This window comes from Sphaeramia orbicularis, chromosome 8, assembly GCF_902148855.1.
Source record: "Sphaeramia orbicularis chromosome 8, fSphaOr1.1, whole genome shotgun sequence".
NCBI lineage: Eukaryota > Metazoa > Chordata > Actinopteri > Kurtiformes > Apogonidae > Sphaeramia > Sphaeramia orbicularis.
Window position 1 is genome coordinate 47,063,189 of NC_043964.1, and position 19,089 is coordinate 47,082,277.

Here is a 19,089-nt window from a genome sequence, read left to right on the forward strand (position 1 = left end):
CTAGCCTACCATTAGCAATTATAAACATTTTGCTTTTCACTTATGTTACAAGCTTTATACATTTTTGTAAAATGTATACTTTAGAAACTGAATGAAATAGTTAACCTTTGTGATAGTGAAAGAAAAAAAAAAGTTTCCGGTCAGAAGTGTGTCAGCTTCTACCAGTGACTGACCGAAGCAGTGAGGCTCCGCCCCCCAGCTCAGGTTTCAGTCACCCCGGGTCCCAATGCACTGGAGCCGGACGAGCACAGACCGGGACGGTCCAACAAGGAAATCTCAGTCCGAGAAGCTGGTGGAAACACTCTCAAAGGTACGAAGAGTTCTTTAATTTCACGTATCCCTGGCCTTTCTTTGTCGACTTCCCTCTGAAGTTAGTGTTTGAGGGAAACTAATCTGATCAAATATGAACATGGCTTCGGTCGAAACTTCTAGTAGTCTGTCGTCATGTGGCCTCGATTCCCGCTTCAACTTTACTTACTAAGAGGCTTTACAGTTGTTACTGGCTATGTTTCGAAGTGTGTGCTTGGGTGCTGGTGGTGTGATTTGAGATGTTATTTCCTGGTGGCTGTAGAGACGGAACGTGTCTGGTGCACGACCGGCCGGTGTGCATTCTTCTAGGCTTCCTTCAGTGTGAGCTCATCGGAATACATGGGGTTCAGATAGAATAGTAGATTAGGGAAACATGGACCAGGGGTTTATTCTAAAAATAAAACCAATAAAGTCTCCATAATGTGTCAGTTGATATAAAAAATTATCATTACCAGATCATTATTTCTCTGCAGTTTAAAGAATTTGAAGAAAGTTTGAGTTTGTCATTTGTGGTATTAAGATACTGAAAAAACGTGAAACAAAACGAAAATTATGCAATAGACAAAAGCAAAGTGAAAACAATGTAGAGGATGGAAAAGACATAGAATACACAACCATACAAAATTCATGTAAAAGACAGAAACAAGGTAAAAATGATAGAAAATATGCAGTTAGACAAAATAATGTTGAAAACATGACAAACTAAGACAAACAATGAAATCAGTGTAGAAGATAAAATAAGACAGACAAAAAACATTTCACAGAAGACCATTGTTTCTGCATTGCCTGTATTGTCATATAAACAGTTGTTTATAACTTTATTTGCGAAAGTTGTGATTTTTTTTTTTTTTTGAAGTTTTCAGTTTATATATTTACTCTAAATTATGAAAATGGTTCGTTCAACGTGTTTTTGGTGAAAAACAATAATGAATCTATCATTTTCCTGCTCAGATTTCTTTTTTTCTGTGTTTGTGTGCTTTATAGGGTCAGTGTATTAATACAGCATATGAAATGAAAAAGCATGTATAAAGCCACACAGATGAGGTTGTGCTGAAAAAAATGATACCAAAACAAGGCAAGGTAAACAGTTTTTTAATGAAAAATATAAAGGCAAATCAAAAGTATTAAAAACCGGCAAAAATACGCATTGGGCGTTTTCACACAGCGTACCTGATCCAAGTACGCTGGACCCCAAAGTCTGCTTAATTTTATCAATGTGAATGCAAATGTTCCTTACTCGAGTATCGTACCCGAGTCCAGCTGAAAAGGTAGTCCTGGGTACAGACTGCGTGGACTCCAGTGCAGTACGTTGCCATGTGAAAGCGATCTGTGCCCAAGACCGGAAGCGAGCTAATCACCACTCCGACAACGGATGGGACCTAATCACCACAAGACCATAGACAGCGCTCCTGAAAAAGCATCAGATCCACGCAGCATGGACTCGCCTTACTGACTGAACCACTCGGTGATATATCAGGGACATCGGAGGTTGGTCTTCTTTAATTTGCTCAAGCAGGCTAACAGATAGAAAATTATCACCTGTGAACAGAACAGTCTCTCGGTTGATGATGTAAGGGTTTGTCTTCTTCTGACTTCCGCATTTGTTGGATAGCGACAGAATTCCTTCCACACCGCCACCTACTGTTTTGGCCCTGTAACACCCACTTGTACTCAGATATGGGCCACGGTACGCGTTTGTGTACGTAACCTCTGCAGGAAAGGTGTGAACATATCCAATGTTTTGCATTATTTGGCCTTTGAAAACATGGCTGTAGGCACCCACACAGACAGTGCATCCGGAGGTTTTTCCCCCCACTAAAAGGACAAAGTCAGAAGTCTGGACATATTTTGGATTTTTAAAGGATGCTGAGGGGAAACTAATTGAAGATGGTCAACCTGTCTGCAGAAAATGCAGAAAAAAAGTCTCTGCAAAGGGGGGCAAGACTTCACACACAAATGGAAGTGTTGCTTTTATATGCATATTTGGTACACGAAAAGGTACATGAAACAGTGAAAGTGTTTTCAATTCAATTTTATTTGTAGAGCCGTATATCACAACAAGGTTGCCTCACAGGGCTTTACAGAAATAGTTGGACATGAAAACAAACAACAGTCAAATAAACAGCAGATTAAGGAAATGGATTAATGTCCCAGGCATCCCCTGTCCTTAAACCCTCTTTCTCAGCAAGGAAAAACTCCAAAAACCCAGTGGGAAAAGAGAAACCTCGGGGAGAACCACAGTGAAGGAGAGATCCACTCCCATGGACGGACAGGCTGTAGATGCACCGGGACTGATGGATGTCCATTTGCAGATGTAGTTCCAGTCTGTAAAGATGCAGTAGGGTGGGAGCACATGAGGGGGTCTATCTGGTCAGATGACACAGATGAGGTCGAGGAGGTCCATCCAGACAGGTGAGGGTGGGGGAGAAGGTCTGGGGTCGCAGGTCAGGACAGAGCACAGATGAGTCACCTCAGATCTCATCGTCATTGGGCCCCAGGTGGCTACAGCTGAAACAGGAGCCACTCCCCCAGGGGGGTGTGGGAAAAAGGGACACTGGGTGAATAGTGATGAACAGACTAAGTAAACTAGATATTGGAAATTATAGGTACAGACTAGGGCTGCACGATTTTGGCAAAAAATAAAATCCCAATTTTTTTTCCTCTAAAAACTTGATTTTTGATTTCGATTTTTGGGTTAAACTACAAAAGACAACAGAAGTCAACATGTCATTTTCATGAGCAGTCCGCAATGCAAGGCACTGCTCCCTACCTCAAATCTGTGATGGTATCACGTGATGAACCCACAGAAGTTTTTTTTTTTTTTCTTCATTAAATCTTTATTTACTTAAGTAGAGTATACAAACAGTGTATACAACAAGAAAATAACATAACAAGTTTGCCAGGGGGAATCCACTACAATACAATGTCCAAATCAGAGCAAATACTGATGGTTTTTGTAGCCTTTTTGTTTCCAGATTTATCTAACAACTTTAAATAAAGTTCAACATCTTTCAAAAAATAAATAATATTTGGTTTTATGTTACAGAACTTGAAAAATTTAGCAAGTAAGAGAAATAAATTAATTACAAAAAAAATGTTTTTTTCCTTTTTGGGGTATCTGGGCCCAGAAGTGATACCAATGTAAGTCAGTGGCAGGTATCAGTCGTGTGTGCATGGACCACATAATATGAGTGATCCCCATGCGGTTATATTTAAATTGGGGGTTCCGTGCGTGGAAGAGATGCTGGAGGGATTATATCCCTGGAGCTGGTGGATGTGTGTGGGCAGAGGGCTGTCTGGGCTCCTCTGCTGAGGCTGCTGAACCCGCGACCTGGACCCGGATCGGAAGAAGACAGTATGATACGGATCTGGGACAATGTAAGATGAGTGATCCACATGCAGCTATATTTCAGTTGCGGGATCCGTGCGTGAAGCCACAGCTTTCATTGCTTTAAGTACTGCGGGCTCATTAACAGCTTTAACGTCCGTGGTCATTACATGGACTTCTGTGAAAAACTGCTGTCACAGATAGGAAGAAGAGCGTATGGGAGCCCAGAGGTGCACGGTCCGGAGGCATGAGAAAGATGAAATCGATTTGACAATTTCCCTTTTTTAAAAATCGTCCTGATTAAAAAAATCCAATTTCGATTTAAAATCAATTAATTGTGCAGCCCTAGTACAGACAAAAGCGGTACGTAGTACCAGAACAGGTGATAGGACTCAGTGCACTGTACTTCCCCCAGCATTATTACTCCTAGGGCAGCTTAGACTGAACTGTGGGGTTCAGTCTGTTTTTAATTAGCCAAGGTCAAGGTGAAGGCAAACTTTATTATACCCGAGGGGCAATTTGTTCTACAGCCAGCAGTATCACATGGACAACATAAGCCTTTTCAAAGAGGAATGTTTTCAGTCTAATTTTAAATGTAGAGACTGTTTCAGCCTCTTTAATATTAGCTGGAAGCTGATTCCATAAGGAGCTTAGTAACTAAAGGCTCTTGCTCCTACTGTACTTTTAGAGACCCTGGGAACTACCAGTAGACCTGCATTCTGAGAGCAAAGTGTTCTGTTGGGATGGTACGGCACCAGAGCATCTTTGAGATAAGAAGGGCCCATACCATTAATGGCCTTGTGTGCAGGAAGGATGCCAGTGAAGGGCTTGGAGCACAGGGCTGATGTGCTCTCTTCTATTAGTTCCTGTTAATAGTTTTGTTGCTGCATTCTGAACCAGTTGAAAACTTTTTAGAGAACCTTTAGGACACACTCGGAGTAGGGAGTTTCAGTAATGTAATCTAGATGTGACAAACGCATGAGTGAATTTTTCAGCATAATTTTTAGACAGAATATTTCAAGGTTCAAGGTTCACTTTATTGTCATTACTTGTAGTGTATACATGAAACGAAATCAGTACTCAGGTTTCCCTTTTTTAAAAATCGTACATGTATAAATGTACATGGTAAATTCTATAAAATGAATCCTATATTAAAGATAATAATAATAAAATCTGATAATAACAGTAAAAATCTAAAAAAAAATTATAAAGAATAAATATACATAAATAAATATTACAGTGCAGGATTAAAAAAATTAGCAGCATGTTAAACCAGAATAAAAACAGCAGTGTATTTCAGCATCAGCAGGATCAACAGTAGTGCATCAGTTTTTCATGGAGTTCACCAGTCTGACAGCCTCTGGGAAGAAGCTGCATTTTAGCCTGGTGGTTCTGGCTTTAATGCTCTGCAGCCCCTTCCCTGAGGGGAGGGGGTCAAACAGTTCATGAGCCAGGTGGGTGGGGTCCCCCATTATGCGGGCCGCGCTGCTCCTGCACCTACTGATGTACAGCTCCTCCATGGAAGGAAGACTGCTGCGGGTGATCTTCTGTGCGCTTTTCACCACCCTTTGCAGTGCCTTCCTGTTGGCAGTGGAGCAGTTCCCGTACCAGGTGGTGATGGAGTGAGTGAGTGTACTCTCCACCACACACCTGTAGAAAGCCGCCAGCACTGAGGTGTTGAGGCCGGCCTGCTTCAGCTTCTGGAGGAAGTACAGACGTTGGTGGGCCTTCCTCACTATGACAGAGGTATTTGTGGTCCACTTGAAGTCCCTGGAAATATGGACTCCAAGGTACTTGTAACTGTGGACCATTTCCACAGTTGCTCCGTTGATAGTCAGAGGGGATGGGGTGTGGCTCTTCCTCCTAAAATCCATGACCAGCTCCTTTGTCTTCCCCACATTTATGCACAGGTTATTCTCCCCACACCAGTCTACCAGATCTTCCACCTCCTGCCGGTACAAACGACTCATTGTTGTGGGATATCAGTCCCACCACAGCTGTGTCGTCTGCAAATTTCACTATACGACTGCCTGGGTGTTTGGAGGAGCAGTCATATGTGAACAGCATGTACAGCAGAGGGCTCAGGACACATCCTTGGGGGGAGCCAGTGTTGAGGATGATGGGGGAGGACGAGATGCCGTGTATTCTGACGGTCTGAGATCGGTGTGTCAAAAAGTCCAGGACCCAGTTACACAGGGAAGGTGTTAATCCAAGCAGTAGCAGTTTATTTGCCAGTGTCTGTGGGATGATCGTGTTAAATGCAGAGCTAAAATCCAGAAAAAGCAGCTGAGCATAGGAATCCCTGCTCTCCAGGTGGGTGAGAGCAGTGTGGAGAACTGTCGACACTGCGTCTCAAGTGAAGCGGTTCTTCCTATAGGCGTACTGGTGTGGATCCACACTGATGTCGGTGTTCTTCCTTATGTAGTCCATGACTAGCTGCTCAAAACATTTAGTGACTATTGGAGTTAGAGCCACAGGGTGATAGTCATTCATGGATTTTGCTGCTGCACTTTTGGGAACTGGAACAATGATGGAAGTCTTTAGACACACCGGTACCACAGCCTGGGAGAGTGAAATGTTAAAAATGTCTGTTCACACCTCTGTGAGTTCATGAGCACAATCCTTTAGAACCCTACCTGGGATATTATCCGGGCCCGCTGCCTTCCGGGGGTTAACACACTGCAACGCCCTCTTCACATCCTCAGCAGACACACTGAGAGGCAGCTCACCTGGTGGAACAGTGAACCTGGAGCAGGGGGGAGGAGTTGGAGGCTTCAAAGCGGCATAAAATGTGTTGAGGGCATCTGGTAGAGATGGGTCCCGGGGGCACTCAACATCTCTTTTGGTGTAATCCATGATGGTTTTTATGCCCTTCCACATGTTCCGAGGGTCACTGGTTGTAAAATGACCCTGAATTTTCAGAGCATACTCCGCCTTTGCTCTTTTAATTCCAGCCTCCAGATTCCTTCTTGCTGCACTCAGTGTAGATGTGTTCCCAGATCTAAAGACTGCATCCCGTGCCTTCAGGAGACACCTCACCTCTCCATTGAACCAGGGTTTCTGGGTGGGGCGGATGGTAATCCTCCTGGTGACTGTGACATCATCTATACATTTGCTGATGTAACCACAGACGGCCGATGCATAGTCTTCCAGGTCAACCCTGCCCTCGCTGGTTGCAGCCTCTCTGAAGATCTGCCAGTTGGTTCTTGCAAAACAGTCCTGAAGCATGGGACCAGCTGTAGTGGGCCACACAGCGATGTTGTTCTGTGTGGGCTTATTGTGTTTAAGCACAGGACGGTGCACAGGGATCAGCATAATCGAGATGTGGTCAGAGAAACCCAGGTGGGGGCGGGGCATCGCACTGTATGCCTCTCCCCTATTGGTGTACACCTGGTCCAGCGTGTTGTTTCCCCTGGTTGCTATGGTGATGTGCTCATGGAACTGCGGCAGAATGTCCGTCAGCTTAACATGGTTAAAATCCCCAGCTACAACAAAGAATGCTTCCAGATGCTTGTTTTGAAGCTTACAGATGTGTTCATGTAGCTCCCCAAGAGCTACATTAGCGTTAGCATCCAGGGGCACGTACACAGTCACAATGTAAACAACTGTAAACTCCCGCGGCAGGTACTCTACTGTCTCAGAACAGTGGCTGCTTATGAGGTTACAGTTGGTACACCAAAGCTTATTGATGTAGACGCCGAGTCCTCCTCCATGGGTTTTCCCCGACAGTTCGTTGCGATCGGCTCGGAAGAAGAGTAGCCCCTCGATCTGGTAAGCGGCATCAGGCATGTTGTTATTTAGCCATGTCTCCGTTAACAGAAGTGTGCAGCACTTCCTCATCTCCCTGTAGCTTCTTATTCAGAGTCGTAGTAAGTCCATCTTATTATCCAGCGAGCGGACATTTGCCAGAAATCATGTTGGTAACGCAGGTCTGTTGGTAGCTTTTAGCCTGGCTAACAAGCCGGCTCGCTTGCCCCGTTTCTGCCTCTGAGCACACCGCTTCCTCCTTCCTCTCAGCCGCTGCGTTTCCCTTCTCCAACCCGTTGTTCTCCGGAGCCCCAGTCTGCCTAATGCTGCCTTGAGTTCTGGTTTAATCACCACACTGGGATTCAAGAGTTGAAGCAAGTCTGAAGAACTAAACTTTACTCTGCTATTTAGTCTATCAGAAACGTTTTTAGGTACAACAGCTGGTAGCTGAGAAGCCACTGCACTGCTGCGCGCCACCATTCTCCCCAAATATAAAATATTCTAATAAAATTAGAATATTTCTAATTTTGGCTATGTTCTGCAGGTTTTTGTACCAGGTCTTAAATCTGTACAACTAGATCTAGTCTTGAGGGCTGAATGCAAAGAACAGTATTCTTGGTTCTTATCTACAGTTTGCACAAAGAACAGTTACCGCCTATGGCCATAAGGTGTCATCTTTAATGGACATTTGTATGTTTGATGTTTACATGTTAATATTTTAATGTTTCTACCAACAGAAGTACATTGTGCTTGTTATTTTATTTATTGTATTTTTTTTTTCTCAAAATAAAACTCTGTTAAATCATATCAGTGTGTGTATAAGTACTTTTTGAACATTTTGAGCACATTTCAACAACAATAATAATAATAATAATAATAATAATAATAATAATAAATTGTATTTATAGGCACCTTTCTTGGCACTCAAGGACGCTGTACAGTAAAACAGAAGAGTATAAAACAAGCAATAAAAGTAAAAAATAAAAGGCGGGTTAAAAAATTGGACAACGCAATTGTGTTCACAAAGAGAAAGTGGTCCTAAACAGATGGGTTTTGAGTTTGGATTTAAAAGAGGGAGTGAAGTAGTATTTCTGAGCTCCGGTGGCAAGGAGTTGTAGAGTTGGGGACAAGAGCGGCTGAATGCACTGCTCCCCATGGTGGTGAAACGGGCAGAGGGAACAGTGAGGTGGATGGAGGAGGAAGATCTGAGGGTGCGAGAGGGAGTGGCAACATGAAGGAGATCAGACAGATATGGAGGAGCGAGGTTATGGATGGCCTTGAATGTCAATAAGAGTATTTTGAATTCAGTTTGGAACTTAACTGGGAGCCAGTGGAGCTGTTGGAGTAGATGAGTGATGTGGTGAATGGAGGGGGTCCTGGTGATGATGCGAGCAGCAGAGTTCTGAACTAATTGAAGTTTATGGAGGGATTTGTGTGTGAGACCAAAGAGGAGAGAGTTACAATAATCCAGACAAGAGGTGACAATGCTGTGAACGAGGATAGCAGTGGTATGGGGGGTGAGGGAGGGGCGTAGGCGATTAATGTTACATAGGTGGAAGTATGCAGACCGAGTGATGTTACTGATGTGGCATTGAAAAGATAGAGTACTGTCGAGGATGACACCCAGTCTCTTAACCTGTGAGGAAGGGGAGACAGTGGAGTTGTCAGTAGTGAGAGAAAAACTGTAATAATAATGATAACCGTGATAATTTTGGTCACAATAACCATGATATGAAATTTTCATGTTGTTACATCTCTACTGGTGAGTATACCTGGCGAATGAGAGTAGTAGGCGTTCCCAAGCTGAATCGGCCAAATTCTAAAAGGGAAACACTAATAACTCAGGTGTCCTATGGTGATACCAGCCATAACTCTAAAAAAACCCACGAACAACGAGGCTTGGACTTGGACAGGTTTGGAATATGCCACAACGCAAGTTCCATACAGGTTACAAAAGACTTACAAAGCCAAAAATTCCACTTCAGTGGCAACGATGATGTGATGTGCTCACTTGAGTTTGTTGATGGCTTTTTTCTGCCTGTATTCAAAGAGCATAGATAGCATCAGATTCTGCCGGAGGCTACTTTACATGTAACCGAGTATTTTAGAAAATGGATATTTTACCCCTGTTTAAAAAAAAAAATTTTTTTTTAAATTCCTGCAGATGTGACCATTTACAGAAAAATCTGCGCTTACATGGCCTCATATCTCTTCAACATCAACAGCATGCCATGCCTGTAGATGGCAGTGTGGTGAGGCGATAGAGTACCAATCAGAATCCTGAAATGAATCTCAACAAAATGCTGCTTCTGTGATGAACTCACGGGGTGTAGCTTTCCAGGTTCCGGGTCCAAACAAATCCAAGAAGTGCAACCAATATAATGCAATCCAAGTGATGAGCCGGTGACTTTTTTTTTCACAATCACAAACTGCTTTTCTGATGTGTCTGAGCGGATGAAAAAGGGTTTGAGCTCTGTTGAGTCAAATTGTGTTAGTTCTGTAGTTGTCAACAACTGTTTTTCAATGATGTTTTGTTATTTGTTCATGAAGATGAGTGTGCACGCACGTAAATTACTTCAGTTACCTTCCACTGAACTGGACAGAACAGATAAAGGACTGATGAACAAAATATTAAGTATGAAGATGTGGAAACACCTCATAAAATCCTTATTCTATATCAAGTAAATACACAAGATCCTGTTAAGTAGATGTAGTGGGCACTAATTAGCTAAGATGCTAACATTCGCTATCACCAAACTTCCTTATTTCTCATTTAAAGGGTCATATTTTGCTGAACCCACTTCTGTTAGTCTTTGGTACATTTATTTGAGTATTTGGGGACCCTAACAGTTCAAAAGTTTGAATTTGAACCCTCCAGGTAGGGCTGCATGATTAATCGATTTTAAATCGAAATCGGATTTTTTCATTAGGACGATTTAAAAAAAAAAAAAAAAAAAAGGGAAATCGTAAAATCAATTTAATCTCTCTCGTGCCTCCGGGCCGCGCGCTTGCGGGATACCGTAGGCTCTTCCTCCTATCAGTGACAGCGGTCTGTCACAGAAGTCTGTGTAATGACCGGACTTTAAATGTGTTAATGAGCCCCTAGTACTTACAGCAATGTAAGCTGTGGCTTCACGCACGGATCCCGCAACTGAAACATAACTGCATGCGGATCTTTCATCTTACGTTGTCCCGGATCCATACCGTACTGTCTTCTTCCGAACCGGGTCCGGGTCTTGGGGTCATCAGCCTCAGCAGAGGAGCCCAGACAGCCCTCTGCCCACACACATCCACCAGCTCCACAGATAGAATCCCTCCAGCGTGTCCTGGGTCGGTCTGTTGCATGCACGGATCCCCCAGTTTAAATAGAACCGCATGGGGATCACTCATATGACGTGGTCCACGCACACACGACTGATGCCTGTCACTGACTTACATTGGTATCACTTCTGTGGGCCCAGATACCCCCAAGATGAAAAAAAAATAAATAAATAATTTAGTCCTCTTACTTGCTAAATTTTTCATTCACAAAGGTAAGTTCTGTAACACAAAACCAAATATTATTTATTTTTTGAAAGATGTTTAACTTTATTTAAAGCTGTTAGATAAATCTGGAAACAAAAAGGCTATAAAAAACATAAGTATTTGCTCTGATGTGGACATTGTATTATAGTGTATTCCCCCTGGCAAACTTATGTTATTTTCTTGTTGTATACATTGTCTGTATACTCTACTTCATTCAATAAAGATTTAATTAAGAAAAAATAAACTTCTGTGGGTTCATCACATGATACCATCACAGATTTGAGGTCAGAGCAGTGCCTTTCATTGTGGGCTGCTCACAAAAACGACACGCTGACTTCTGTTGTCTTTTGTAGTTTTACCCAAAAATCGAAACTGAAAATCGAGTTTTTAGAGGAAAAAAAAATCAGGATTTTATTTTTTGCCAAAATCGTGCAGCCCTACCTCCAGGTGTTGCAAAGCTATCCTTATATTCAATTTGGTGAAAATCAAGGTGATTTCTACAACCTGTTTTAATTTTTACTTAATTTGTTACGTCTGTAAGTAGTTACATCACGACATTTGCATGTACAAGGTCAAGACTTGCGGCGAATATTTCTCTGAGTACGCTATAATTGTTTGTCAGCAGCAGCAGTTGTAGTCCGTACTGAAAATGTGTCCAAACTTTGAGCCAATTACCTAAAATGTTCAGTTGTTGGTTGAACGGGACAGACAACAACCTGGAGGGGATGGGGTGTGAAGTGGTTTGTGTATTTAAAGGGCCAGTGCTCAAAACAACCTTTTTGGTGTCATTACTCAGAATAGTGGGGCAGCATAGCTAGCCTATTGTGCATTTTGTGATAAAAGCACCAAAATCAGCACAGATGTAGACTGATAGATAGTGAGCAGATATAGATATTGAGCCACCTCAAATTTTGTCTTGAACGGCCATTTTCCAAGATGGCCACCAATCGCGTTGCGTGAAAATTGATTTAAGCATAGAATTAGACACAGTTGATAAATATTCATGTTCTTGGTGTCTATTTCTATAGTTTGGGATGTGCTGAAGTCATTTTTTGTGGTTCCAGTCTGTTCAGAGGTCAAAATTTTGATTTGATTCAATGTGGCGCTCAAAATCTGCTTAAAATTGACATTTTGCAATAATGTAATACTTTTCTGTTCAGACTGTGAAACAAGATATCAACATTAGCATTCTTACTGTCACATTTATGTATTTATTGAAAACTTTTGGCCATTACAAAATTTTACACGGCAGTTGTTTTCCAACATTTCAGCAGTAACTGTTCTCTGACAGTTTATGATCAAGATATTGTCACCGGCTCACAGTTCTTTCCAGTAATCAGAAGTCCTTCCTGTGAGCAGTCTCCCTCACACACACAGACCTGTGCATTTAAGGTCAGGTTAGACTAATTATGCTAATTAGTCTAATTAGAATGTTATGTCTTGCACAATTTCAAGTACTGGTTCTTCCCTGGTCTTTACTGACCATTTACAGTAGAGGGGGGGCTTAATATCAAATACCACATTAGCCCTGATTTTCTGATGCTACAAGATGTTATAAGCACTCCTGTGTAATTTTTTTGAAATTTTTTCATCGTACCAGTATCAACATTTCCTGAAAATTTCATCAAAATCCTTCCATAACTTCAAGTTATCTTGCTAACAGACAGACAGACAAACAAACCCCGATGAAAACATAACCTCCGCCGTTCCTTGGCGGAGGTAATAAAGCTGATCATTATTAAAGATCATGAGATGGCCCAGGCCTGGTTGTGGATGGTTCTTACTCAAGTAATTCTGTATTTTTTCTTTCTAAAACTGTCTTTGTTCATGTCAGTTATGACGGAGTGCGCCGGCCGCCCTCCCTCCACCTCATCCTTATCTTCCCTCCCTCTGGTCGAGGTCAAGGCTGAGACCCGTCTGGTCCTCCAAGCATTCCTTCATCGAGCCGCCTCCGTCCCCCTGAAGGAAAGACCTGGACGAATAGGAGGAGCCTACAAAGACCACAACAAATACAGGTATTAGATGGTCTCATGTAGGGATGTAACGATATGAAAATTTCATATCATGGTTATTGTGACCAAAATTATCATGGTTATCATTACTATCGTCAGCGGGAGCATGTCTACAATAAAGTTTGTCGTAGAGCCACAAAAATCAGTACACAGATTCATCATGAGGAGACAAACAAAAAATATTATTGTGGCCACACCCCTAAACCAACCGGAAGTTGGCCATATTGAATTGAAATTTCGTAAATGCTGAGTCAGCGTTTTTGCTGACGTCGTATTTCGTCGTATCTCCTCCTTGGGCGTTTGGCCAAAGGAGCTCAAAATCGGTGTGCAGTATCTAGAGAAGTGGGGCATCAAAAGTTAGCCAAATTTTTTGGATTGGTGTCACTGTTTTTGTGTGACGATGTCGCAAACTTTGCAAAGTTTCTTCGGGAATTTACCATTACAAAAATTGCTTCAGCTCAGACATACAAACACCAATTTGGCTCAAATTTGACTCAGACATCCATCTCCCAGGCCTACGGCAGAGATTAAAGTTCTCCGTCACCACGACGGATTTCCGTCAAATGGAAAAATTGAGGGGGGAAAAAGTCATATTGAAGTAACTTCCCCACGTGTTTCGCGGAGTCCAGTCGGCATCGCGATCCTGTCCTGGGCCTGCTGTCCTGGGTCTGCAGGTGTTTAACACAGGTGGCTGATAGGTTTAACAGTGATGATAATAAGATGACTTCTTTATTTTTATGTCGGGAGGACAGATTGATGACTACTTATCTTTGGAAGGAAACGCTGCTCATTCTGTGCCTCAGAAACACATGGACAAGTTCAGCTTTACCGAAGTTCAGCCTCCAGACGCTAACTTTAGTTTAGTGCTAACAAGTAGCTTTCATTATGAAAGAACCACAGCGAAAAGGGAAGAAGACAGAACTGATCTACATGTACTTTCATGTTTGGGTTCATAGCTTATCTCCTCTTGCCGGTATATGACTAGTGTGTGTGTTTGTGTGTATGTGTATGTGCCCTTCCTGTGCGTGCGGCTGTGCGCGCCGCGGCCTTATGCGGTTATGGGCCTGACTGCATAAGTGCTTTATTTTGACCCGTTTAGCATCTTATTTCTATCTGTGTGGTACAGTATGAAGATAAAATTGAATGAGTGAGTAACACCCTTGGTATTTGCAAAGCCACTGTATTTTAAGTACCCTCAGAGAGTATCTGTAATGGAATATAATTTCTGTTTCAGTTGACGTAATTTCTTCCAATCAAAAGAGAACACGATATTGGCGGGGGGGGGTTGTGGACACAGGTTTGACGACGTAAAGATTATTTTGGCTAGCATATACGGCATCATGGACATGTTTATAGAGGAAGGTGCTGAAGTGGTAACTATTGAGAGATGCGTGAAAAATAGATGGAGGTGGGCATGGCTTGATGAGAAGGGAGACGATGGAACTCCAATTAGATCATGGTGCAAAAAAAATGGAGCAGCCTGGTGCGTGCATGTGCGTAGTTTGCCACAAGAAAATTCTGTATGGTTCCAATGGTAAAAAAGTCCTGATCCGCTATCAATCTGAGAAGCTGAAGATTAGTTGGTTAAGGTTACATTTACACAGACATTTTCCCCAAAATTCATGTGCTGTTGGAGTTATGTTTTAGGAGTTCCTAAATTGTTAAATAAAAAGTTTTTCACTCATTTTTTGCAGTAAGGTTTTCTTCTACACTGAACAAAAATATAAACGCACCACTTTTGTTTTTGCTCCCATTTTTCATGAGCTGAACTCAAAGATCTAAAACTTTTTCTGTGTACACACAAGGTTTATTTCTCTCAAATATTGTTCACAAATCTGTCTAAATTTGTGTTAGTGAACACTTCTTCTTTGCTGAGATAATCCATCCACCTCACAGGTGTGGCATATCAAGATGCTGATTAGACAGCATGATTTTTGCACAGGTGTGTGTTAGGCTGGCCACAATAAAAGGCCACTCCAAAATGTGCAATTTTATCACACAGCACAATACCACAGATGTCACAAGTTGTGAGGGAATATGCAATTGGCATGCTGACTTCAGGAATCTCCACCAGAGCTTTTGCCTGTGAATTGAATGTTCATTTCTCTACCATAAGCCATCTCCAAAGCTGTTTCAGAGAATTCATGAAGAAGACTGTGCGAGGAAAATAGTGGTCACACCAAATACTGACTGGTTTTCTGACCCCCCTGGACCACTCAATACAGTAAAACTGCACATTTTAGAGTGGCCTTTTATTGTGGCCAGCCTAAGTCACACCTGTGCAATAATCCTGCTGTCTAATCAGCATCTTGACATGCCACACCTGTGAGGTGGATGGATTATCTCAGCAAAGGACAAAGGAGAAGTGCTCACTAACACAGGTTTAGACAAATTTATGAACAATATTTGAGAGAAAAAGGCCTTTTGTGAGAAAAAAAAACTAGAAAAACTAGAAAACTAGAAAAACTGTGTTGTTCAGTGCAGTTATTTTCACTTGCTTCAAAGGTTTTCATACCCTTTAAAATTAACCAGAGAGCACCAAAATTGACCTGAAGCTTTAAAAATTTTCTGGGGGAGGACCCCCAGACCCCCCACCAATACCACTCATGACATTTTTTCTATGCATGTTACTAATCTTCTACACCTGTACACTCTCCCATTCAGTGTGTTTACAGTATTGCCAAATTTGACTATGTAAACTTGTACACTATAGTAGTATTGTATTGCATCATTTTTAATAATGGCAAATGATTTTGACCAGAAGAAAATTTTCAGTGAGATGAAAAATTTTTGCTTTAATCCCTGGCCTACAGCCATGTAGTAAAAGAAATTGAAATTTCGCACTATTCAATTCAATTCAATTTTATTTGTATAGCCCAATATCACAACAAGGTTATCTCAAAGGGCTTTACAGAGTCAGTTGGATGTAAACAACAGTCAAATAAACAGCAAGAAAATGAGTAGTGTCCAGGGCATCCCCCGTCCTTAGACCCTCCTTCTCGGCAAGGAAAAACTCAAAACCCAGTGGGAAAAGGGAGAAACCTCGGGGAGAACCACAGTGAAGGAGAGATCCACTCCCATGGACGGACAGGCTATAGATGCACCAGGACTGATGGATGTCCATTTGCAGATGGAGTTCCAGTCTGAAGGATGCAGTAGGGTGGACACACGGGGGGTCCATCCCGCTGGATGAGACAGGCAGGGGCGAGGAGGCCCATCCACAGTGGTGAGGCTGAGGACGTCCATCCAGACAGGTGGGGGAGGGGGTCAGGACACAGGTCAGGGCAGGACACAGATGGGTCACCGCAGATCCTGTCGTCATTGGCTCCCAAGCGGCTACAACTGAAAAAGTAGCTACTCCCCCGGAGGGGAGTGGGGAAAGGGGACACCGGGTGAATAGTAAAGCACAGACTAAGTTGGCTAAATTTAAAAAATATAATAATAATATAATATAATAAAAAATATACTATAGCGCCCCCTACAAATGTACATTTACAAAAATGACATCAGTTCGGAGATACGAGCACCGATTTGGCTCAAATTTGACTCAGACATCTGTCTCCCAGGCCTACACCTATCTGTCAAAAGAAACTGAAATTTGGCACTACAGCGCCCCCTACAATTTTTTTTTTTTAAATTTTTTTATTAAAATTGCTTCAGTTCGGACATACAAACACCAATTTGGCTCAAATTTGACTCAGACGTCTATCTCTCAGGCCTACACCCATTTATCAGAAAAATTTGAAATTTGGCGCTATACCGCCCCCTACAATTTTATCGTTACGAAAATTACTTCACTTCAGACATACGAACACCAATTTGGCTCAAATTTGAATCAGTTGTCAATCTCCCAGGCCTACACCCATTTATCAAAAGAAATTCCCATTTTGCTCAGTAGCGCCCCCTACAAATTTACCTTCACAAAAATTGCATCAGTTCGGACATACGAACACCGATTTGGCTCAAATTTGACTCAGTGGTACATCTCGCAGGCCTACACCCATTCAATGGAAGAAATTTAATTTTAGCTGCACAGCGCCCCCTACAGATTTACTTATCCAAAAATTTCTTTAGTTTGGACATTAGAACAAACATTTGCCTCAAATTTGAATCAGTTGTCAATCTCCCAGGCCTACACCCATTCATCAGAAGACATTAAAATTTGGTGCTAGAGCGCCACCTGCTGAACGATGGACATACTTCAACTGGACTTGCCCGTGGCGAGGGCCTTTAGGTGCCGCTTGTGGCTTTAATTAGGCCCGAGCCGAGTAAAGCCGGCGCAGGGCCTATTGAGTCTGCAGTGGGCGCATGGGGATGAAATCGCCAGTGACGCGGTCGCCTTTCGCCACTGTCGCCACTTTCACACATATTCACATTCACGGCACTGAGACAGACATGTGGGGGAGCTTGAGAGCTTTCAAATAAGGCCAAATATGTGGTTGCCATAGAAACTGCTATATTGTGTTCTTGCTCAGATTCTTATTTTTCTCTTGCTCTTTGAGCTCAATTTTGACCCTCTGAACATTTACGAAAACTCACCAAATTTTGCCTAAAATTCAGAAGTGCGAGAAATTGAATTTACATATAGGTTTTGTAGAGGTCGGTAAAGAAATGTTGCGGCAGCGCCCCCTTGAAAAGTGGAAATGCATTGCGCCAATGGGAGCTCGTCCAACATAAAGTTTGTCGTACAGCCACGAAAATCGGTACACAGATTCATCATGAAGAGACAAACAAAAAATATTATTATGGCCACGCCCCTAAACCAACCCTTAGTCGGTCATATTGGATTGAAATTTCCAAAATGCTGAGTCAGCGTTTTCGCTGACGTTGTATTTTAACTATCTCCTACTCAGCCGTTTAGCCGAATGAAAATCAAAATCGGTGTACAGTATCTAGAGAAGTGGGACATCAAAAGTTATCCGAATTTTTTGAATCGGTGTCACCGTTTTTGTGCGACGAGGTTACAAACTTTGCGAAGTTTTTTCGAAAATTTGCCATCACAAAAATTGCTTCAGCTCAGACAATACAAACACCGATTTGGCTCAAATTTGACTCAGACCTCTATCTCCCAGGCCTACACCCATTTATTGAAAGAAATTGAAATTTCGCACTATACTATATGACATCAGTTCGGACATACGGCTTAAATTTGACTCAGACATCTGTCTCCCAGGCCTACACCTATTTGTAAAAAAACCTGAAATTTTGCACTACAGCGCCCCCTACAAAAAATTTTAATAATTTTTTTATTAAAATTGCTTCAGTTCGGACATATGAACACCGATTTGGCTCAAATTTGACTCAGACGTCTATCTCTCAGGCCTACACCCATTTATCAGAAAAGTTTGAAATTCGGTGTCATAGCGCCCCCTACAATTTTACCTTTACGAAAATTAATTCACGTTAGACATACAAACACCAATTTGGCTCAAATTTGAATCAGTTGTCAATCTCCCAGGCCTACACCCATTTATCAAAAGAAAATGACATTTCGCTAAATAGCGCCCCCTACAAATTTATCTTCATGAAAATTGCATTAATTCAAACATACGAACATCGATTTGGCTCAAATTTCACTCAGTGGTAAATCTCGCAGGTCTACACCCATTCAAAGGAAGAAATTCAATTTTAGCTGCATAGCGCCCCCTACAGATTTACTTATACTAAAATTTATTTAGTTTGGACATAAAACCAAAGATCTGCCTCAAATTTGAATCAGTTGTCAATCTCCCAGGCCTACACCCATTCATCAGAAGACATTGAAATTTGGTGCTAGAGCGCCACCTGCTGAATGATGGACATACTTCTACTGGCCGTGCCCTTGGGGAGGGCCTTTAGATGCCGCTTGCGGCTTTAATTTCTGTCCTATTTCTTTTTTCTTTCTCCTGCGCTTTGAGCTCAATTTTGACCCCCTGAACATTTACGAAAACTCACCAAATTTTGCCCAAAATTCAGAAATGCGTGAAATTGAATTTACATATAGGTTTCATAGATGTCGGTAATGTTCAGTGGGTCATCAGTTCGGACATAGGAACACCAATTTGGCTCAAATTTGACTCAGACATCTGTCTCCCAGGCCTACACCTTTCTGTCAAAAGAAACTGAAATTTTGCACTACAGCGCCCCCTACAAAATTTTTAAAATTTTTTTATTAAAATTGCTTCAGTT

At 42.1% G+C, this 19,089-nt stretch overlaps 1 protein-coding gene across 3 annotated transcripts in view; it reads left to right on the top strand.

Moving 5' to 3' along the window:
• Positions 1 to 226: 226 nt before the first annotated feature.
• bcl2l12 (BCL2 like 12) overlaps positions 227 to 19,089 on the top strand; it is a 47,249-nt gene continuing 28,386 nt past the window's right edge. For all 3 annotated transcript variants that reach the window (XM_030140716.1, XM_030140717.1, XM_030140718.1), the window contains exons 1-2: positions 227 to 310; positions 12,744 to 12,924. In XM_030140716.1, coding sequence (XP_029996576.1) covers positions 12,746 to 12,924 — 179 coding nt within the window. In that variant the 5' untranslated portion in view covers positions 227 to 310; positions 12,744 to 12,745. The remainder of the gene's footprint in view (positions 311 to 12,743; positions 12,925 to 19,089) is intronic.